This window comes from Semicossyphus pulcher, unplaced genomic scaffold (genome assembly GCF_022749685.1).
Source record: "Semicossyphus pulcher isolate SPU_LCO1_2020_fin unplaced genomic scaffold, fSemPul1.0.p SCAF_5, whole genome shotgun sequence".
In the NCBI taxonomy this organism is placed as follows: Eukaryota; Metazoa; Chordata; class Actinopteri; order Labriformes; family Labridae; genus Semicossyphus; species Semicossyphus pulcher.
The window spans coordinates 1,213,175-1,235,063 of NW_027211726.1; the positions used below are offsets into that span (position 1 = coordinate 1,213,175).

Below are 21,889 nucleotides of genomic sequence, written 5' to 3' on the forward strand. Positions count from 1 at the left end.
TTTGAAACAGTAATTCACGCCTTTGTGACGACTCGGCTAGACTACTGTAATGCACTTTACATGGGGATCAGTGGATCCTCCATCGCACGTCTTCAACTGGTACAGAACGCAGCTGTGCGACTTTTAACTGGCACAAGGAAGTTTGAGCACATTTCACCGATTTTAGCTTCACTCCACTGGCTACCCGTCCATTTCAGAATTAATTTTAAAATTCTTTTATTTGCTTTTAAAGGTCTAAATGGTCTTGCCCCATTGTACCTCTCTGAGCTTCTCCACCCCCACACACCCATCCGATCTCTCAGGTCAGCTGACCAGCTGCTCCTGAGGGTTCCCAAAACTAGGCTGAAGCTCAGAGGGGACCGAGCGTTTTCGGTTGCAGCTCCAAAATTATGGAATGAATTGCCGCTGCACATGAGACAGGCCTCCTCACTGTCTCATTTTAAAACTCTTCTTAAAACGCACCTCTTCTCTCTGGCCTTTAACACCTCATAGGTTGTTGATTTTATGTGCACAGATATTTTATCTGAGGTGAACGGTCTAGTAATTTATTATGTTTTTATGTTCTTTTATTTTTAGTATTCTGACTTTTTATTATGTTTTATTGTATTTATTTTACTGTACAGCACTTTGGAAACCTTTGCGTTTATTTAAACTTGTGCTTTATAAATAAAATGGACTGGATTGGATTGGATCATCAATAACAGCATCACATGACCCTATTTATTGTTCTGGTTATAAAGAGGGACACTGAAGTTATCATGAGTGGACCTTTCTTCTTTTCTACAACTTCATTGATAACATGAGAGACAAACCTACAGCAGCTATTCTCCCCGATCACTGAGGCATGACAAAGCTCAAAGACAAACACTTGTTACTATTCTGGCTTCTTGCCTAACTAACGGTTCTAACATGAAATAAATGGCAAAGAAAACCACACGGAGATCCACATATTATGATTCTTTTTATTATTGTGTGGAACAATTACAAATATCAGCCAATCAGCAAGCAAGAAAGCACGTTTAATGAGAGACACAGAGAGATAGAGACAGTTTAACAGAGAGCAGACTGAGAGCAGCGTCAGAGTAAAACCAGGAGCAGAGTCCCAGTGAGTCAGGACTGGGAACACTGGTCTCTCCTCAGAGTCTCTGAGAGAGGAGCCTGGGAGCCCTGGGAGGCCTCACAGGTCACAGAGCCCACCTTCCTCCACTGGTCTGCAGAGAGCCTCAGGGTGCTGCTCCAGCTGTAGCGGCCGTCCTTCTGCAGCGCCCCGGGGCTCCTGCTCTGCGCCCCGCTGCTGCTGCTGCTGCCGTCCACCTTCCAGGCCAGACTCCAGTCTGAGGGGAAGCCCTTGTTGGCCAGGCACACGAGCGTGGCCTTGCCCCGCTGCAGCTCCTCACCGGAGGGGGGCAGCACCGTCAGGGTGGGGACGAGTCGACCCGCTGGAGGAGGCAACAGAGAGACAACATGAAGAAAGTACAAGAAGGAAACTCCACCCTGCTGGATGCAGCCTAAGTGTGCTGGGTCTCCTCCTCAGATTGGATCAACGTGGTCTTCTGTGTTTCACTTCCCTCTCTGAGCTGAGTAACCATGACAACAGACAGGCATCACTGCTGAACCGTGAAACAGACAGGTTTCAGTGCTAAAGATAAAGTCTCAGGCGGGAAAGTCTTCAGTGTTCAATCATTACACGTTCTGAAAAATACAAATGCAAATGTAAATAGTTATGACAAATGCACGTCGCCTGCAGCTGATGATGACTCAAATATAATGATTTATTGGAGGGTCTGGTTTTGTGTGTGTGTGTGGGGGGGGGGGGGGGGGGGGGGGGATCTGCTGAATAATTCTGAACAAAATGTGACCATCAAACTCAAACTAAAGCAACTTCAATATTATTGCCAACAAAGTCTTAGTTACTAGTTTGATTAACTGATTGATCCATCAATAGAAAGATCTTCCTCAGAGTATCCAAGTCCCTGTTGGAGTTGGTCAGAGCATTTCCATAGAGAGCCACTTTGCATCAGCAGCACCATGCTCCAGTGCTATGGGAGAGTTTATAGTCCTGACAGTTGAACACTGGATGACTGACAGCTGTCCTTCATCACAACAGAAACCCTCCTCATCACAAACATGACTCTGACCTCCGTCCTCCTCTGGACTCTCCTCTGCTGCTGCTTCACAGGTAAAGTCCAGAGAATCAAACTCCTCTCCTCTATGAACGCCCGTCCCTCTGAAATGAAGCTGATGAAACCATGTTGCTGCTTTCTGTGTTTGTCTCTGTATCCTCAGAGTCCAGAGGCCAGGTCACAGTGACTCAGCCTGCAGCAGTGAGCTCTGCTCCGGGAGGCTCCGTCTCCATCACATGTAGGACCAGTCAGGATGTGGAGTCTCTTGATCTTGATGGTGATACTACTTACTTTTTAGACTGGTACCAACAGAAAGATGGAGAACCTCCAAAACTGCTCATTTACGAGGCAACTGAAAGAGAAACAGGGATTTCAGATCGTTTTACAGGCAGTGGATCAAACTCTGACTTCACTCTGAGCATCAGTGGGGTCCAGGCTGAAGACGCAGCAGTTTACTACTGTCAGAGTTTTCACAGCATCAACAGTCAGCTTGTGTTCACACAGTGAAAAAGCGTCGTACAAAAACCTCCCTCAGTCAGACTGAACAGAAACTGAAGTGACTGCTGCAGCTGGAAGTTTCTGCAGAGACTGACACAGTTCACTGAGGACATGCAAACACAGTTTCCCCCCTAAGATTCAAACAGTCCCCCTCCCACCTGAAGTTTCACTGGTATACTTAATAATCATTTTATAACACACTGTACAATGCTATGACACAGTTGTATGCAGATTAAGGACATTTTTTAGAGTGTATTCATTCATAATTAGTGTGTAAACTGTTTGCGTACTAAGATAATGTGGCAGTTTCTTAGTATGTCACTCTCACACAGTCCTCTCATGGTTGTATCATGGTCACAGCGTTGTGTTTATCTGGCAGAGAACATTTCTCATTTCTACTAACAAAGCAACAACTAAGAAAGAGAAGCCTGCTGTGTTAATGTTCTGCACATGTCTCTGCTCTCATGAACAACACTAAGAGCCTGCAGCTATGCTAGCTGCTCCGCAAGGCTGGTTTAGCATGTTAGCATGCTAACATATGTTTTGAAGGCACACAGCATAAATTCGTGAACCACATTTCAGTCGCTCCATCCAATTTATTTTGAGACATTTCATCTGCTGACCTCGCTGTGGCAGCAGAGGAAAAGCTACTTGGTGGGATTCTTGCTTCTGGGACCATGAATGTTTTCGTACATTTTGTGCCAACCTATCAAGCAGATGTACAAATCATTCATGCATAAAGTTTGACCTGCTGGTGGGATTAGTAAAGAAGTTAAAGGATCACCAGATCTCTTAAGATTTATTCTCTGTGGGACATGAAGGTACAATATTCGTCCAACAAGTATCCGTTTCAGCTCTCCAGTCCGGACAAAAGCAACGGACTAGATTTAAAAACAAGATGCAAAAGGAAACAGCAATCAGAGACCGACCTCACATTCTGCCTCAGCTCTTAACAACACAATCCTGACATCTGACACGTGTGCCTTCTCCAACAAACACCGCAATGAAACGGTTTCTCTGCCACGTGGATTCTCATGTGTCTATACATGGCTCCAACTTCATTAATATGACCACAAACTGTGCAGTCGTACAGTGTGCACATGTGATTTACTTATGTTGTTTTGACGTTAAGTCTCTTGTTACTAAGCAGCTGAGTGCTCTCTCTTCACTTTATGTTTGTGTGAACAGTGAGGAACACCGAGTAAATCACTGTGAGCACGCTGAGCAGCCGTGTGGCTTCTCCCCCCCCCCCATGTGTGAATAGTCGTGTGAAGCAACATTTCCTCTCATCAGGACAGTCTATTACTAACTGAACACAGAATGGGCAGGTGAATGTTTTCTCCCAAGTATTGATTCTCATGTTCTGATCCAACAGACTGAAACCGGCTTTTCAAACTGAGCAGCTTCTTTCCTATATGAACTGTTACTTGGTTTCACCTAATGTCTGCTCTATGTGAAGATGTACTGCACACTGAGCAACTATATGGTTTCTCTCTCCAATCTGCAGACTCATTGTTCTCTACAGTGCCCCCTGCTGCACACTTACTCAACTGCAAGACTGTGTTTCAGTTGTTTATATAAGAAGAAGAAGAAGAAAGGTACTCGTGTTGGGAATTCCGGCTCTTTGAATGGAGGCGGATCTAACAGCTTCGTTCCTTTGACGAGAGATGTTCCAAAGAACCATAAGATCTGGGGTGAGAGAGTGATCAGGCTTGTGAACGTGCCTGCGCTCTATTCTCCCGTGTCAACACAGACGAATATTTCAAATTCCCAACTTTTACATTTTAAAAGGAAACAGTAAAATAATGTAGGAACAATTAATCAACGTCATTGATTTGCCAATGATTTATGATACAACTCTGTATGACTACAGAGATGTCACCAAAAATCAACAAACCTGGCAGAAGGGTATAATACTGCTCACCGTTGGCACTATGTTGTGGTGACATGATTCCGCTGCCTGTGATCTAGTATAGCAGAGTGGCAGTTGAAAAAAGGTGCCTGTGGTAAATATTATAAAAATAACGGCTCTAACCTACTACTCGGTTCCCGTCATTCGCACCAAAGAGCCGTTCAAAAGAATCGGATCGTTGGCGAACGTCACAACACTAAAAGGTACCGGAAGCAGTTTAACTACCGTGGCTAACATGTTAACTCTGTCCGTTACCATGTATATAACCATAACTTAAAACTAGAATGAACCACCAGAGCTTGTGTGCATGAATAAGCTTGTTTAAGAGGATATTGTTTGTAGTTTCGAAATATTTGACCTCAGATTCATCTTCGTCAGACAAGAATGGTGAAAGAATTTCTTGCTCGCTGGAAATAGACGGAGACAGAATTCGGTCTTACAGGGAGCGACAGACAGAAACAGGCTGTATTTTTCGACCTCTGCGCTGTTCACTTTGTTATTAAATGTTTACCACTTGAATTAAATCCTTACATCATACGAAACTAATGCGGTTAGCTTAGCTTGTCAGCTGAAAATAGACGGTAGCGAACAGCCCATGTCGGAGAGGCCAGACTGTTTTTAACGGACTGTGTGTCTGGAGAAAAAGCTGCTGTGAGTTTTTGAAAATGTCTAAAGTCAAAATGGTGAGAGCTTTTGTCAACCAGAGACTGACTGCAGCGGCTGAAGAGATACTTGAGCTGTTTGAAAGAACGATAGCAGAGTACGAGGAGGAGCTGTGTCGTTTAAAAGAGAATCAACGTAAACAACTGGACGCTGTTTTCAACCCTGAAGTCCGTTTACACAGAGCAGGTCTGTACTGCTTCATTATATCACTTTACACTTCTAAGAAACAGGCTGCCATCCTCTCCTTCTGTTAGAATGTTCAGGCTTTATGATTTTACATCGAATCGAACAACGCGGTCTTATATTGCTGTCCCGGTGTGTGTTTATTATACACTGCATTATCGGCGTTTAGAGATGTTTCGTTCATGAACGATTCGTTCAAAAAGGACTAATCTTTGTAGTGAACGGAATGATCCGTTCAATTCCATGCATTGATTCGTTCTTGCCGTTCACTCTGCTCTGCTCGCGGCTTCCCAATCCCTTCCTTCTTCCTTTTAGAAAACCAGACTGATTGATGTTAGCATGCGCCAATAGCCTTTTGGAGGAGGGCTGTATGTATCAAATGACCATGTCATTCATTAGGAGAACAACGGAACGTATCACTTGACTGAATGTGTCTCTCACTCACTCATTCACTCACTCACTGAACAATAGTTCACTTCCTCGGGAACGATACAACCCGATAAGGAACGAAAGTTGGGCTGATGTGTTTCAGGCGTGCAGTCAAAGCCAATTCACAGATGTGTAAACCACTGACAGATGAACACAAACTAAACTATGTTTATGTATTGAGACATTTGAAGGTCAGAAGGTTTTATAATGGACAAGTAGGGCCAAGTAACTGTAATATCGTGAGGATTGTAAGAGAAGACCCGTGACGGCACTGGGAGCCTCGGTGAACGAGTGTAAGGAATGAATCTTGCAGCTGAACAAGATTTGAAGATCCGGATCACTGCAGTGACTGATAGCTGCCATCTCTATCAACTTGCAGAACCAAAAAAGGCGTGACATGTAAACGAACAGCGGCAGCGTCGCACGTTGCTGACCCGTCCTGCAGGCTGCACCATCACACAGTAGATTCGGCTCTTTTTATACCTCCGCTGTCGAATTATTTGCGGAACGGAACGCTGTCTAAAATCAGACATGGGGCAGTTGTCTACTTGTGGGAATAATGTTAATACCAGGTGAAAACAGGGCCTAAGTCAGAGATTGATTGGGGTGATGGGAGAGTGTCAGTCTATAAAATGATGTCATCTTGATACTGTCGGACGTTCATGGGTTTTGCATTTATTTGAACTGCCAGGATGATCGAATATCAGATCATTTTAGGGAACAGTGGATACCGGCAGTCAGTCAAATGTTGACTGTTTTGTAATGTGTATGTAGTATGCTTTTATCACAGTGCTGGTCAGTCTGTCTGATTGACTCACCCATTCTGTCGATTTCAAACTGACGTTTGTGACTGCCCCTCTGAGAGACAGGCTGTGTGAGTTGGAGGATTTCACCGTCTTTGTTGGAGGATATCCGCTCATCCATCCTTTTTAGCAGTCCTGATATACACGCTGCTTTCTGAAGGTGACGTCCATGTAGCTCCTCAATGGAGGTCATCTCGGACCTGATGGCAGTTGAATCCCTTCCACCTTCTTTCTTGCTCTGATAAAGATTATCTCAAAGGTTTCGATGAAAATTATGGGAGAAATGAAACATCCCATGGTGACCCCTACCTTAAGTTTCTGCCAACGGGTAGTGAAATCCTGAAGGGCAAAGAAGTAGGTTTCTACCAAGGCCTTGATGCAGGAGGGCATGTGGAAGAACTCCATGGCGTAGTTGATCAGTTAGTGTGAAACTGATCCTTAACATTTGCAAGGTCGAGCTGATGACATGAAGGTCCGTCTGCTTGTGCTTGACTTTCTGCATCTGCCGAGTGCTCCACACACCCTGGGAAGCCTGGGACTCCGGCCTTCTTCTGGCCAATACAGAAAAAAAGATCTTCTGCATGAAGCAGCGCGATGCTCCTGTATTGGTGATGTCTTTGGAGTTTGCTTCCCTTGGCGTCCCTGCCACTCAGATGATGCACTGACTAGTCCAAGCATTTCTGATGAGGTACCATAGCAGTTCTACAACCTTGGGGCATTTCTTGTAGAGCTTGTTTGGTACTCCACTTCGGCCTGGTGCTGATGAGGACCGGGCCTTCTCCAAGGCGCGGGTGACTTCATTGAGCTTTGGGGGCATGATGTTGAACTCATATGGCGGGGGGAGGACAAGGCGCATACCCTGGTGTTCCTAATGGACCTTCCTTGTTGGGCTGCTGTGCTGCCTCCGGGTATGTTGTTCCAGATGTTCCCTGATGACTTCCAGTTTCCCAGTCTTTTTCTCCTCCAGCAGCTGTCTGACTTTCCTAAAAGCATCCTTGAAGAAGTTTGCTCTTTCTCTCTCCTTCTGTTTCCTGCACTTACGATTCGATCAGCTGAAAAACCTGGCTAGCGTTTTCCAGGCTTCATTCCACAGCGCTTTCAGGCCCTCTTTCTCTCTGCATATTGTCTTTCTCCAATTCTTCTGGAGTCGTCTGCTTTGGACCAGATAGCAGATCTACTGTTCCCATCTCTCTCTATCTGTTTAGCTGGGGCTTTGCCAAACCTGTTTTTGCACTCCTGGTTTAGGGTGACCCCAAACCGGTTGAGCTTTGACTTCCAATTCTAACTTTATTTTCCCCAGGTATAAACGAATACATATAAATATCTGAAAATATGTAAGAAAAAATACTAAGTCAGAGCTTAGGGCACGGTATGCCTGTGGTTCGTTTTACTTGATTGATGAAATATGTTAAACACAATGTGCAATACTTCTCCCCAGGTTAAATAAAGTAGTGCTATCAGAAGAGAAGATGTTTTTAATAAAATTACAGTTTTCCAAAACTAAATTCTTCAAAAATTTAGTTTGTATTTAATTGTTCTCAACAGATGTCCAGCTAATGTTGGTGAGTAACGAAGAGGTTCCCTCTGAGCAGCAGGAGAGGAGCCCCAGTCTGGACCAGGAGGACACACCAGAACCACCACTCATTAAAGAGGAACAGGAGGAAGTCTGGACCAATCAGAAGGAAGAACAGCTTCACAAGCTTGAGGAGGCTGATATCATCAAGTTCACATTCACCCCTGTCCCTGTGAAGAGTGAGGAAGATGATGGAGAGAAACCTCAGTCCTCACAGCTTCATCAAACCCAAACAGAAGAGCACAGAGATGCAGAGTGTTTGAAAACAGCAGCTGATGGAGAGGACTGTGGAGGGTCAGAACCAGACAGGAACTTTAAACCAGACAGTCATTTACAACCTGTTACTCATGACGAAAGTTCACACTCCTCCGAATCTGACACTGATGACAGCAGCTGTGATTGGGAGGAGACCAGTGAACCTCAGTCTGGTCTAAACCCTCTGCAGAACAAAGAAGAACCTGTAGAAGACAAAGAATGTAATAATGTAAATACACCAGTAAGCTCTGAGTGTTCTACAAGCTTTGGCCAAAAACAACAACTACAGAAACACACTGGAATCCAGAAAGGAGTGAAACCATTTAGCTGCTCAGTTTGTGGTAAAAGATACCCTAAGAAGATCTCCTTAACAAAGCATATGAAACGTCACTCAGAGGGAACATGTTTCACATGCTCAGTTTGTAAGAAAAGTTTTCCATGGAGAGGAGAGCTTGTGAGGCACATGAGAATCCACACAGGCGAGAAACCCTTCAGTTGCTCATCCTGTGGTATCAGGTTCTCACAAAGGATACATCTGACCTCACACTTAAGGGTTCATACAGGAGAAAAACCTTTCACCTGTTCAGTTTGTAAAACAAGTTTCAGTGTCAGAAAAAATTTAGGTATACACATGAGAATCCATACTGGGCAGAAACCATACAACTGTTCAGTTTGTGGTAAAGGATTTGCACGACGCGGGGGTCTGACACGTCACTTGACTGTCCACACGGGGGAGAAAGCATTTAGTTGTTCATTTTGTGGTGAAAGATTTGCACATCTTGTAACTCTGAAACGACACTTGACTGTCCACACAGGGGAGAAAGCATTCAGTTGCAATGTTTGTGATAAAAGATTTGCTCGGCTTCAGTACGTCAAAAAACACAAGTGTGTTGTTGGGAGCAGCACAGATAAATGAAGCTGCAGCAGCCACATTTTTTTTCCAGCAGGATTTAAGTCCTTAAACTTCGCTCATCACTGATCAGTTCAAGACTGTCATACAGACTCCAAAATATGTTGTGCTGAATCTTATGTTTTTGGCTAACAGGAAGCCGCATGATCACTTTCATTCTGTTTATGTTTATGCAATTTTGTGATACTGTGCCCTTGTGTTGCATTTATTTATTTCTCTCATTGTATTTAAATAGTCAAAGTATTGGATGCCACCTATACAGTACAGTAGTTATTTATTTGTGCAGTTTAAACATTTAATATGTTTTCTTCTTCTGGGTCGTCCGCAGCACCGTGCTCTGCACTCTGTATGTGTGCTTTTTGCCAATCACATGCCTACAATTTTTATAAACTTATTTCAGTTTGTTGAAACTGAAACAGGATTGTATTTTTTTCTGCAGCAAGATAGAAACCCAGTTTTATTGTAGATGTACTGCTGACGCTGCACTAACTCATCTGTGTCTCTCAGATCAATTCTACCCTCACTCATGACTCCAGATACTCACTCTCTTTTTTACTTTAATTTTGTGCTACCTCTAGAATTAGTTAAATAAAGGATGTTTGTATTTGTACCATCTTCTTTGAAAAAAGACTTGGTATTAATGATTCTTTTTTTCTATTTTGTTTGTATTATTTATCATAATGCAGTCCCGGTATAGACTCCATGCCAGATGGTGGCAGAAATGCCCCATAACTTTGCTTGGCTTGCCAACCGACATGAGAGAATTCCTACCGGAAGTAATTTTATCTACTTTGGCTAACATGCTAACCTTTTCCATTGCGTGCAACGTGCTTTACCGTAAGATGTAAACCGAGTGACTTAACAGAGCATGTATGTGTATGTATAATTCTTTTAAAGCGGGCTCTGTGTCGAGTTTCTGAATGTTTCTCCTCAGACCTTTTTCCTGTTGATCACTGGAGCTAAACGGAACGAGCTCAGCTCCCTGGAGTGGAAATAGCAACACGGCTCATGTCCGGATGGCCAACTGTTTTTAACGGAGGACATTTGGAGGGAAAGTTGCTGTGATTTTGTAAAAGAATGTCGAAAGGTTTTTTCATAAACCCAAATGTCCAATATCTAAAGATTGGCCTGTCTCAATAGTTTAGAGCCTTTGTACTTCGTTATTATTTTCCTGTGCCCCACGAAGCTAATGACGTTAGCTGAGGTCGCTAGCAGGAATTAGACGGGCACCAAGTTAGCAACAAAGCGCGTGACAGCGATACCAAACTGTTTCTGACGGAGTGTGTTTGCAGGAAAAATGTCTAAAGTGCAAATGATGAGAGTTTTATTCAACCAGAGACTAGCTGCGGCTGCTGAAGAGATATTTGGGCTGTTTGAAAGAACGATAGAAGAGTACGAAGAGGAGGTGTGTCGATCACACAATGAGAACGAGCGACAACAGAAACTACTGGACACTGTTTTCAGACCTGAAGTCCGGTTAAACAGAGCAGGTGTGTTCAGTTTTATTACTTTCACTTTACGCTCCGAAAAGCAGCTGACATGGAAAGAGTGGATGTTATGTATTGGTCAATTACTCAATAAAAGTAAAACAGTCAAAGACAATTTAATTATTTTTCTCCCTCCGACGATGATTTTACATTTTGTGAAGAACGCAATGCAAGTGAGATGAGAGCTTAAAATATTAGTGTTTTTTAACATTTACGGTAATCGTAATGACACCGCTCTGAAGAGCTGTTGGTAGTGAATTTGGGGCAGACTGCGGTCTCATGATCAGACCCATGAAACATACGATACTTTTACAGTAAGTATTCCCGGTAATAAACTGAAGGTATCAAGAAGGTATCCTTCCGGATTTCAAAGTAACAAAAAAACATTGTTTCCATAAGTAGCTCAAGATTCATATACTGCTGAACTTAGTACTCCCTAGACTACTTGTATAACTACTGTGAAGTACTTTTACTGAGTACTTTTCGAGTAATCCTGAGTCAAAATCCTTAACAGAGAGCAAGAATAAGGATATTTCACCCAACTTTGATGTGGAATAAAAACCTTATTTTCCATAAGTAGACCAAGATTCATATACTGCTGAACTTAGTACTTCCTAGACTACTTGTATAACAACTATGAAGTACTTTTACTGAGTATATGAATCTTGGACTACTTATGGAATCTTGTCGGGGTAGCAGTGAGAGCGGCAAGAAGAGGGTAGGAGGAGTCGCTCTCTACGTGAACAACAAGTGGTGCAACCCTGGACACATTACTGTTAAAGATTGTGTGTGCAGCCTGGACATCGGACTGTTAGCCGTGAGTCTCCGTCTATATTATTTGCCCAGAGAGTTTCCCATCGTCTTTGTTTGTCTTCGTCTCAATTTATCTTGTGCAGTATACGGTTATAATACGACATCGTAACTGCCACCATTACTTCTTTTACTAAACGTAACTCTGTAAATATCTTAGAGTACTATTATACACAGTCTCTTGGCATTTAACCTTTATACTCTTTTATTTTGTATATTTCCACTTATATTTGGGTCTGCTCGGCCTGCTGCCACCGCAACCCGGCCCTGGGTAAGAGGAACATATTGGATGGATGGACTTATATTTGAGTTATTTAGTATTTTTTGTTTTTGTACTGTAACTTTGGAGCAACCTGGCACAAGAATTTCCTTTGGGATTAATAAAGTCCTGTTGTATTGTTTACATGTTCAGTTGCAGATCATGTTTGCAATTAAACATTCCCGTTCTGTTGTCCAAAGTTGATGTGCCGGTCCTCTGCCAGGCACCTTCATATCTTTAGTAGCATTTTTTTCTGTAGCAGGTAAATGAGAATGAGAAAAAAAATAGTGAAAGAATCCTGATCTCATATCTAAGCAAGAAAAACGTGATTCTCATTTTATCCAGAATCGTGCAGCCCTACTGTGAGTAAACATAGAAACAGCTGGCTTACAGAAACCAGATAGGGAAGCAACCAGTGGGGAGCTAACACACATCTCTATCTACCTGGATGAGCTGCCAAAAGACCTAGTGTACTTTGGTTTAGATGAATCCTTATTGTTATAAAAAACATGCAACATTTCTCTGAATGTTTAAAAGAGTAGTGCTATATGTGGTTTAAGTGTCAGCAGGAAATTACATTTTTTCTAACATTTGTATGCGTTTGATTTTTCTCCAAAGATGTCCAGCCACTCTTGGCGACTACAGAGGTTCCCCCTGAGCAGCAGGAGAGGAGCCCCCGTCTGGACCAGGAGGACCCACCAGAACCACCACTCATTAAAGAGGAACAGGAGGCACTCTGGATCCATCAGGAGGGAGAGCAGCTTCAAGGACTGGAGGAAGCTGATGTCATCAAGCTGACATTTACTCCTGTCCCTGTGAAGGCTAAAGAAGTTGATGGAGAGTGTTTTAAAACAGACGCTGATGGAGGATCAGAACCAGACAGTAGCTTTCCTTCAGACAGTCATTTACAACCAGTTACTCATGACGAGAGTTCAAACACTTCTGAAGCTAAGATTGACGACAGTAGATGTGTTTGGGGGGAGACCAGAGAACCCCAGTCAGGTTTAAACCCTCTGCAAAACAATGAAGAACCTGTAGGTGATATGAAATGTAACACTAGAAAAACATCAAATAGCTCCTCTGAATGTGCTGCAAGCGTTGGCCAGAATGGACAACTCCAGAAACACGCTGACCAAAAAGGAGAGAAACTATTCAGTTGCTCAGTTTGTGGTAAGAGATACCTGCGGAAGAGATCCTTATTAAGACATGTAAAACTTCACTCAGAAGAAAAAAGTTTCAGCTGCTCAGTTTGTGAAGAAACATTTGCAAGGAAGAAGGATGTTGTTGCACACATGAGAGTCCACACAGGAGAAAAACCCTTCAGTTGCTCCGTCTGTGGTTCAACGTTCAAGCATAGCTCAACTCTGACCAAACACTTTAGAATTCATACAGGAGAAAAACCTTTCACCTGCTCAGTTTGTCAAACCAGTTTCAGGCGCAGCGAACGATTGGGTATTCACATGAGAATCCATACAGGGGAGAAACCATACACCTGTTCGGTTTGTAAAAGAAGTTTCAGTCGCAAAGAACGATTAGGTAGACACTCGAGAATCCATACTGTGGAGAGACCATACACCTGTTCAGTTTGTGGTAAAGGATTTAAACAACATGGAGATCTGACACGTCACTTGACTGTCCACACGAGGGAGAAAGAATTTTGTTGTTTGTTTTGTGATAAAAGATTTGCACATCTTGAAACTCTGAGACGACACCTGATTGTCCACAAGGGGGAGGAAGCGTTAAGTTGTTCGTTATGTACATCTGACACGTCACTTGACACGTCACTTGACTGTCCACACGGGGGAGAAACCATCGAGTTGCAATGTTTGTGATAAAAGATTCGCTCGGCTTCAGTACATCAAAAAACACAAGTGTGTTGTTGGGAGCAGCACAGATAAATGAAGCTGCAGCAGCCACATTTTTTTTCCAGTAAGGTTTAAGTCCTGAGACTCAAACTCGCCTCATCACTGATCAGTTAAAAACTATGATACAGACTCCAAAATCAGTCGTGCTTCATCATATCTTTTCAGCTAATAAGATGATCATTTCAATTCTGTTTTTATTCACGGCTATGTGTGACAAAGTGGCTGAGACCCTTTTCCTTTCTCACCACTTGTCCCTTCTGTTCATTTACATAAATCACATTACTATGGAAGTTGAAGCAAACACACAGTCATGGGTTAATTTCTGTCACTTTTATTAAGTTGCAGCTTTACATATTAAACTGATTGTTTCCTTGTACATACTTGCCTTTGTTTCTTTGTTCAGGTCACCATGAGGTTCTGCTAGTACAAAGGAGTAGATGAGGTCATCAGTGACATCACTGGGCCGCGCCAAGCGTAGGGGTTTTCTTTCTTGAAATGTGTTTTCTTTGTGTTCAATTTATGCATTTTGAGTGACTTTCCTGATTAACTCACATTTAGTTGACTAAATGAGTAGGTGTTAAATTAAGGATGAGTTTTCATATCTAGGTTTAATTGTTTGAATTAAGAGGACCCCATATTGTGTTGGTATAGGCTGAGGACAGGTAGGGTCTCAATTATGCTCCCTATAAAGGGAGTCAAGTTTTGCGCCCGAGGGGGAACAGAGGTAAAGCCGTGCAGCCGTGTACACGTGCTCTTGCTTGAGTTGATGATGAGTTAATTTAAGTTTTTATTTGCATTTGTTGTTTTGAGATTTGATGAGTTACACGTGTATTGCCTGGCACTGTAAATAAATATGCACCTCTGGGAAACAAGTCTGTTGAGTTTGCCTGCCTACCACCTTCCTTGACACTTGAGCTAAACTACTTTACAGTATGTGTATGCAATTTTGTCTTCTTGGGGATACTGTGCTCTTATTATTGCATGTCGTAATTTTCCAAATTGCATTTAAGTAGTTGAAAAGTATTTAGTGCCACCTATACAGTGCTGTGGTTGATTTTTGTTTCCCCAAAAAATTAAATGATGTCATTCTCCTCACAAAAACATTTCTTATTTAATTCACTGGGTTTTGAGGAAGTCATACATTTACATCCAGTCTGCTTTGTATTACTTCCATTGCTTCAACAGTAATTTGGCAATTAAAAAAAATGCTTTTCACCACTTGAGGTCAGACAGAGCGCGTTTTAGCAGTTGGGGCGTTTGGAGTCAATGAGAGCGACGCTTTTTGCACGCTGCATTTGTGTTGCTGAGTGGCTCGCGTTTCTCCGCTCTTTGTGCCTCGCGCTGTAATTTAAAATCTCATCATCTCGAAGCAGAAAAGCGCCCGACGTCATTGCCGTTTTTTTCTCATTGTCCGATAGGATGAATGGGGTGGTGGTGACAACATCGAGTTTACCTTGGTACTCGCTGTGTGATCTTTCCTCGTTCTGAGGGTCTCATGTACCCACACGGGTCACTGGTTCCCTGTGTTTAATGTACTAGGGAACGACCTCCATCAAAGCCAGAGCAAGCGCCCTCCACCTGTCCATTTTTAATGCAGATATAACTCATGTATTGAACACAAAGTTCAGTATTTTAGCTAGCCAAAATGAAGGGGAACAGATCTGTACTAATGTTGTTGTATTCTTATACCATGGAAATAAAGGCATTCTGAATACCGGTTAGGTTAATGACAGCGAATCATTCGGTGGTTGCCTTAACAACAGTAACAACAGCTCTTTTTATTAACCACAGGCTTCAACAGAAAAGGCAGTGCGGTGTGTCTCGCGTTTTACAGCCTGCAAAACAATCAGTTCCTGAAGTTCACTGCTGAACAACCTGGAAGCTGAAAAAATGATGAAGATGCTGGAACTGGTGAAGGAGGTATAATAGAGGGAAAGGAAAGAAGGTGGAGGGACTAAATGGAAGAAGAAAGAGAGAGAAAGAGTAACAGTGAGGACTGCATGAAAATCCTCAGAAAATGTAAAAGTGGTGAAAAGGAAGTTGAATAGAGAGTGTGTGTGTGTGTGTGTGTGTGTGTGTGTGTGTGTGTGCGTGTGCGTGTTGACTGCTCTGATTAGCTCATTTCAATCAGCTGGAGAGAGACAAAGCACTATGGCCAATAGCTATGCAGTGCACATTGATAATCAACCACATACCATAACAGATAGACTCATTGTCAAATAATATTTGACGCCTTCATTTGCAATAAACAAAGCGTTCACTCTCAACTCAATAAACTGACATAAATACACGATTAGCTCTCTCTGTAAGACCACCGACAATTAACAGTTTGTCTCAACACACTTGATATGAATCACACAGCAGGTGAGGTTACATTACGTCACCTGAAACCCACCTAATGGCAAAGGCGATGTTGGTGCATAGAAGCTGTCTTGATGTTCTGTAACTTGTCTTAAAGAGACAAGCGCAGAGATTCCAGGTAGTTTTTCAATTTCCATTCTTTCAAGAATAAGTGAATGACTTTATTTTCCGAGCCACAGTCCGCACCAGATGGTGGCAGTAGTTGTTTTCCAACCGCCGTGAAGCATAAAGAAGAGGCAGAAGAAGACAAAGAGGAAGTGATACCGGAAGTAGTTTTACTTTTTGGGGCCAACATGGAAACGGTTACCGTCACTTACCACTTGCGTTCTCTGAAGGTACAATTGGAAAGTCCAAAGCCTTTATGTTGGATAAACGGCAAAGATGTTAATCAGACTTTGTTCAGAAGTCAGGAAGTTTCACTTCAGACTCGTCTTCTGTTAGCACAGACTGCTAATAGATGTTAGCCGAACCGGCTAACTGGAAATAGGCGGAGATAGGACTCTGCTACACGGCTCTGACTGTTGGATTGAGTCCAAAATATTTTTTTCATAAACCCAAATGTCCAATATCTAAAGATTGGCCTGTCTCAATAGTTTAGAGCTTTTGTACTTCGTTATTATTTCCCTGTGCCCCACGAAGCTAATGACGTTAGCTGAGGTCGCTAGCAGGAATTAGACGGGCACCAAGTTAGCAACAAAGCGCGTGACAGCGATACCAAACTGTTTCTGACGGAGTGTGTTTGCAGGAAAAATGTCTAAAGTGCAAATGATGAGAGTTTTTGTCAGCCAGAGACTGGCTGCGGCTGCTGAAGAGATATTTGAGCTGTTTGAAAGAACGATAGAAGAGTACGAGGAGGAGCTGTGTCGATCCAAAGAGGAGCGCGAGCGACAACAGAAACTACTGGGCGCCGTTTTCAACCCGGAAGTCCGGTTACAAAGAGCAGGTGTGTTCAGTTTTATTATTACTTTCACTTTACACTCCGAAAAACAGCTGCCATGGAAAGAGTGGAAGTTGTGCTGTACAGAGGAGGTGTGTTCAGTTTGTTTGGTTGTTTTCTTGGTTGCAGGGGCTAGCTACCTGTATGATTTATGTAAACTGGTCTTCTTTTAAATAAGACTTATAACAAACAGCTGTATAGCTACTGCTTTTCAAAACACGAGACATTAATATTCCTTTCTACTGTAAATTATTGACATAACAGTGTTAGTGTTTCGTTCGTTTGTTAGTGTGACAGTTTCAACATTGCCTCCATCTCAGGTACTGCTAATTATCAGGTGAAAGAGATCGAGCAAGGCCGATATGGCTGTGAGTGTGCTCCCCGAGGATTCCTGTGGGTTTCCGTTCAGAGTGTCAAAGCTCAAAATAACCAATACATTTTTGTTAACTAAACATTTGACCTCTTTATTTTAGCATTTCGGAATCAAAACAGAAAAGACTAGTATCATGATCTGGAATCCATAAAATTCAAATGCTGCCAAACCGTTGTGACAACTAAGGTAAAACGACTGACTGGATTAGGCTGTGTGTAGTTCAGTACAATAATAGAAACAATGATAATCATAACTTTATTTATATAGCAATATTCACAATGTTACAAAATGATTCACAAAAAAATACAGAAACAGATCATTAAGGATGACATAATAATAAAGATGTTGTTGCACTCAACAGATTGTTCCACAGTCTGCGGGCTCTGACGGCAGTCAGTTCAAGTTCTCAAATCAAGTCACTAAATATGTATACTATGGAAATAAGTGGGAGACTAAATGATCTTATTTTGAAATATTTTCAACATGAAAAAAGCAAGACTGGACGACGTTCTTACATTTACATCTTACCGAGATCTATGAAAAAATATTTCATCCTGATGTTTGGCTTTCAGTAAGATATCAGATTTGTTTATTTTAAGCTTAAGAACATTTTGGTACATCCATGGTTAACACCTCTGAGGCATGTGAGTAAATGATCTTACTTACTAGATGGGAGATAGTAAACCATTAGCTGCGTGTCATTAGCAGAAGAGTGATGAGAGACATTGTGGTTCTGCATGATCTGGCAAAGGGAGCATATGAAAAGAGAACAAACGAGGGCTGAGTTTGGACCCTTGTGGAACACCATTGATAAAATCAACAACAAAGGAAATGGTATTATCTATGGCTTCTGAAAAGGTTTTATTGATCAGGAATGAGCTCAGGAGTTGTAGAGAAAGACCAACCCAAGTTTCAAGACTTTTCAGGAGAATGGCGTGATCCAAAGTTTAAAACACACTGCTGAGATCTTAAAGGACGAGGACAGAACATTCACCTCAATCAGCACTTAGAAGAACGAAGAACTCGCCACTTCACGCTACATCAGCAGGGCAAAAAGCATAATTAAAGACCCCTCTCACCCTGCTCACCAACTCTTTGAACTGTTGACACTACAGAGCTGCCAAACACAAACCACCAGACTCAGACAGGTTCTTTCCCACAGCCATCAGCACACTAAATAAACCAAAATCAAATAATGTTTTTTTACTGCCGCCACTCTACAAAGCGCTTTGCTGCACTTAGACACTTTTATATTATTTATTTGTTGGAAATGCGTCACTGAGTGTCGCTACTAATGTTCTTGTATTCTTATACCATGGAAATAAAGGCATTCTGAAAAGGTCATTAGCGACCGTAAGATAACTGAAACAGATCAGTCAAAAAATGCCTCATTTGACTTCTGAAAAATGTCTCCTTAGTTTTATGAAAGTGGTGCTGTCAGCAGTTTAGATCCTGTCAAGAAAGTTTTTTCTCAAGCTTGTGTATTACGTTCTTCTCCACAGATATCCAGCAGCTGTTGGTGATTAAACAAGAGGTTCCCCCTGAGCAGAAGCAGTGGAGCCCCAGTCTGGACCAGGAGGACCCACCAGAACCACTGCTCATTAAAGAGAAACAGGAGGAACTCTGGACCAATCAGGTGGGAGAGCAGCTTGAAGGAACGGATACGGCTGATACCAGCACATTAATGTTCACTCTTGTCCCCGTGGAGGGTGAAGAAGATGAAGAAGAGGAACCTCAGTCCTTACAGCTTTGTCAAAGCCAAACTAAAGAGAACAGAGATGCAGAGCGTTTGAAATCAGAAGCTGATGGAGAGGACTGTGAAGGATCAGAACCAGACAGGAGCTTTAGTCCAGACAGTCATTTACAACCAGTTACTCATGAAGAGACCTCACACTCCTCTGAATCTGAGACTGATGACATCATTCCTGATTGGGAGGAGACCGGTGGCCCACAGTCAGGTTTAAACCCTCTGCAAATCAAGTTCACATTCGCTCGTATCCCTGTGAAGAGTGAAGAAGAGGAACCTCAGTTGCAGTTTCCGCAAACCCAAACTGAAAAGAACAGAGATGCAGAGCGTTTGAAAACGGGAGCTGATGGAGAGGACTGTGGAGGATCAGAACCAGACAGGAGGTTTAATACAGGCAGTTATTTACCACCAGTTACTCCTGATGAGACTGAATGTGAGTCTGACGACAGCAACTGTGATTGGGAAGAGACCAGTGAGCCTCAGTCTGGTTTAACCTCTCTGCAAAATAAACAGGCGCCTGTAAGTGTTATGAAATGTCATACAAGAAAAACATCTCTACGGTCCTCTAAATGTGCTACACGCTTTGACCAAAAGGAACATCTGCAGAAACACAACGAAGTCCTAGCAGGAGAGAAACCTTTTAGTTGCTCAGTTTGTGGGAGAAGATACTCAAATAAGAATTGTTTATTAGTTCACATGATGCGTCATTCTAAAGGACATCGTTTCAGCTGCTCGCATTGTGAGAAAAGTTTTCCATTTAAAGGAGAGCTTGAGGCACACTTGAGAATCCACACAGGAGAGAAACCCTTCAGTTGCACTGTCTGTGGTGCAAAGTTTTCAGTAAGGTCAAATTTGACCTCGCACTTCAAAACACACAGAGGAGTAAAACTTTTTCGCTGTTCACTTTGTAAAAAAAGTTTTATTCACAGCAGAGCTTTGTTAGACCACGTAGCAACCCATGCTGGGAAGGAACGCAGCTGTTCAGTTTGTGGAAAAAAATTACACAAGGCGTCTCTGCTGCGACACATGAGAACCCACACTGGAGAGAAACCCTTGAGTTGTTCAGTTTGTGGGAAAAAATTTGCAGTACGTGGATATCTGAAACGCCACTCGATCATCCACACAGGAGAGAAACCGTTTAGTTGTTCAGTGTGTGGAAAAAGATTTGCACTTAATGACCACCGAAAAACACACATGATTGTCCACACAGGAGAGAAACCATACAGTTGCAGTGTTTGTGATAAAAGATTCACTCGGCCTAGCAGTGTCAAAAGACACAAATGTTAGCTTTTTGTTCGCTCTTACAATTGGCCTTTGTGGTGTTACTACAGTAAGCCTGATCGCTACACGTTAATTAAAGGCAATGAGTGTTTCACCTCATTCTGATCATCTTATTTAAAGTGACAATCTTGAAGATTTCTGTGTCGTTCTCTTGGGCGCCACCTAATGGCAACATACGGTGATTACAGAAGGACACTTCCCAGTTTAACCAGACGTCCTCGGTCGGCTCCGGTTGTAACTCCTGATTTTCCTGGCTGACGGTCGCTTTCCTTTTCAGACTGTTTGCTTCATCTGAGCGTCGAGTTTGTTTCTTCTTCTTTGGATTTTCACTTCTTGTTGAAGTTGTATCTGTAGTCATCCATCTTTTCTTTGTTTGCTCAGCCATAGTAGATTACTGTTTACTCGCAACACTTGCAGAGAGCGGAAAAGCAGCCGCTTAGCTCCGCCTACCCTCTCTGGCAGACCAACCACTGCTGGCTGATGAAGAACGTGTCACTAACTGGGCGCCACTTGTGATTTTTTTCCATGAAAGTCGCCACAGACACCCAGTCTGTAATAATACTATATACTGCAAATGCAAAGGCTTTCATCAGTGGGCCATCGGCTCAGTCACCATTGTGTTACCTCATTTGGTGATAGATTGAGACTTGCAGACATTTATTTACATGAAAATCTTCGAGATTATTACTTTAATGACATCATCCTAAAGAATTCTCTCACCAAATACTTCATTTAAATAATAATTTAAATGAAGTAGTTTGAGTCCTCCTCTTCCTTTTGGATGTGTAAATTGAAATGACCAAGTGTTATACAATTTGTTTGTTTTTTGTGCATGATACGTTTCGTTGTTTGTAAGTATTACTTATTTATGTCTTGTTTTCTATTTATGTATTGTTTGTATGTTAATTTTGGTATGGTAATTTTTTTTTACATATTCAAAATAAGTTTAAAAATCAATCAACCAGTCAATTAAATGAATCAGTCTTTATTTGCTGAATGACAACAAAACGTTTATCTTCTAATATCTCATGTGACACAACTTGATTGATTCAAAATGCCGAGAGAGAGACAGAACTCAGAGTCGTGGTCGTGCATGCTAGAGAAAGTAAATGAAACGACAGTAAACTATAGAATACAGTCCCTAAAGAGATTGTGCTGTGAATGTTGCATGCTGAAAAAACTGGGCCTAAACTGCTAATCGGTCTGAAAGTTGAAAAACATGTGAAATGTATTAACGATGTTGATTACCTCAAGGATTGTTTAACCGATTGCACTAAACTGAATCGCTGTGTTTTACAGTTAAGTAAAATGTGTTGTATGTAAGATGTACAGTATTTCAAGGTATGTTGACAAACTAATTTATGTTTAATGTGAAGAAGCAGTGGAATGTCTGAGTTTTCATTCTGACAGCCGCCTTGTC

The 21,889-nt window shown here is 42.2% G+C and overlaps 3 protein-coding genes and 1 gene segment (V, D, J or C); 3 read left to right on the forward strand and 1 right to left on the reverse strand.

The window, feature by feature from the left end:
- Positions 1 to 942: 942 nt before the first annotated feature.
- On the reverse strand, positions 943 to 2,030 carry LOC138608593 (Ig kappa-b4 chain C region-like). The segment is given in 2 exon segments: positions 943 to 1,439; positions 2,012 to 2,030. Coding segments are annotated over 2 exon segments (348 nt in total).
- Positions 2,031 to 5,145: 3,115 nt separating this feature from the next.
- Positions 5,146 to 9,915, forward strand: LOC138609299 (zinc finger protein OZF-like). Its single transcript, XM_069681937.1, has 2 exons — positions 5,146 to 5,382; positions 8,157 to 9,915. Exons 1-2 carry the CDS (start codon positions 5,199 to 5,201, stop codon positions 9,353 to 9,355), a joined length of 1,383 nt encoding a protein of 460 aa, XP_069538038.1. The 5' UTR covers positions 5,146 to 5,198; the 3' UTR covers positions 9,356 to 9,915.
- Positions 9,916 to 10,520: 605 nt separating this feature from the next.
- LOC138609296 (zinc finger protein OZF-like) lies at positions 10,521 to 13,824 on the forward strand. Its single transcript, XM_069681935.1, has 2 exons — positions 10,521 to 10,839; positions 12,524 to 13,824. The coding sequence occupies exons 1-2, from the start codon at positions 10,647 to 10,649 to the stop codon at positions 13,735 to 13,737; spliced, it is 1,407 nt and encodes a 468-aa protein (XP_069538036.1). The 5' UTR covers positions 10,521 to 10,646; the 3' UTR covers positions 13,738 to 13,824.
- Positions 13,825 to 16,779: 2,955 nt separating this feature from the next.
- On the forward strand, positions 16,780 to 20,714 carry LOC138608594 (uncharacterized). Its single transcript, XM_069681184.1, has 4 exons — positions 16,780 to 17,074; positions 18,944 to 19,707; positions 19,783 to 20,028; positions 20,158 to 20,714. The coding sequence occupies exons 1-4, from the start codon at positions 16,882 to 16,884 to the stop codon at positions 20,473 to 20,475; spliced, it is 1,521 nt and encodes a 506-aa protein (XP_069537285.1). The 5' UTR covers positions 16,780 to 16,881; the 3' UTR covers positions 20,476 to 20,714.
- The last annotated feature ends 1,175 nt before the right edge of the window (positions 20,715 to 21,889 follow it).

Bases quoted from the DNA above. Each gene is read 5' to 3' on its own strand.
- LOC138609299 (XM_069681937.1), top strand. From the start codon at position 5,199: ATGTCTAAAGTCAAAATGGTGAGAGCTTTTGTCAACCAGAGACTGACT. The intron at 5,383-8,156 runs GTCTGTACTGCT...TGTTCTCAACAG, and splicing joins AGTCCGTTTACACAGAGCAG to ATGTCCAGCTAATGTTGGTG.
- LOC138609296 (XM_069681935.1), top strand. From the start codon at position 10,647: ATGTCTAAAGTGCAAATGATGAGAGTTTTATTCAACCAGAGACTAGCT. The intron at 10,840-12,523 runs GTGTGTTCAGTT...TTTTCTCCAAAG, and splicing joins AGTCCGGTTAAACAGAGCAG to ATGTCCAGCCACTCTTGGCG.
- LOC138608594 (XM_069681184.1), top strand. From the start codon at position 16,882: ATGTCTAAAGTGCAAATGATGAGAGTTTTTGTCAGCCAGAGACTGGCT. The intron at 17,075-18,943 runs GTGTGTTCAGTT...TCTTCTCCACAG, and splicing joins AGTCCGGTTACAAAGAGCAG to ATATCCAGCAGCTGTTGGTG. The intron at 19,708-19,782 runs GTAAGTGTTATG...TTTGACCAAAAG, and splicing joins TGCAAAATAAACAGGCGCCT to GAACATCTGCAGAAACACAA.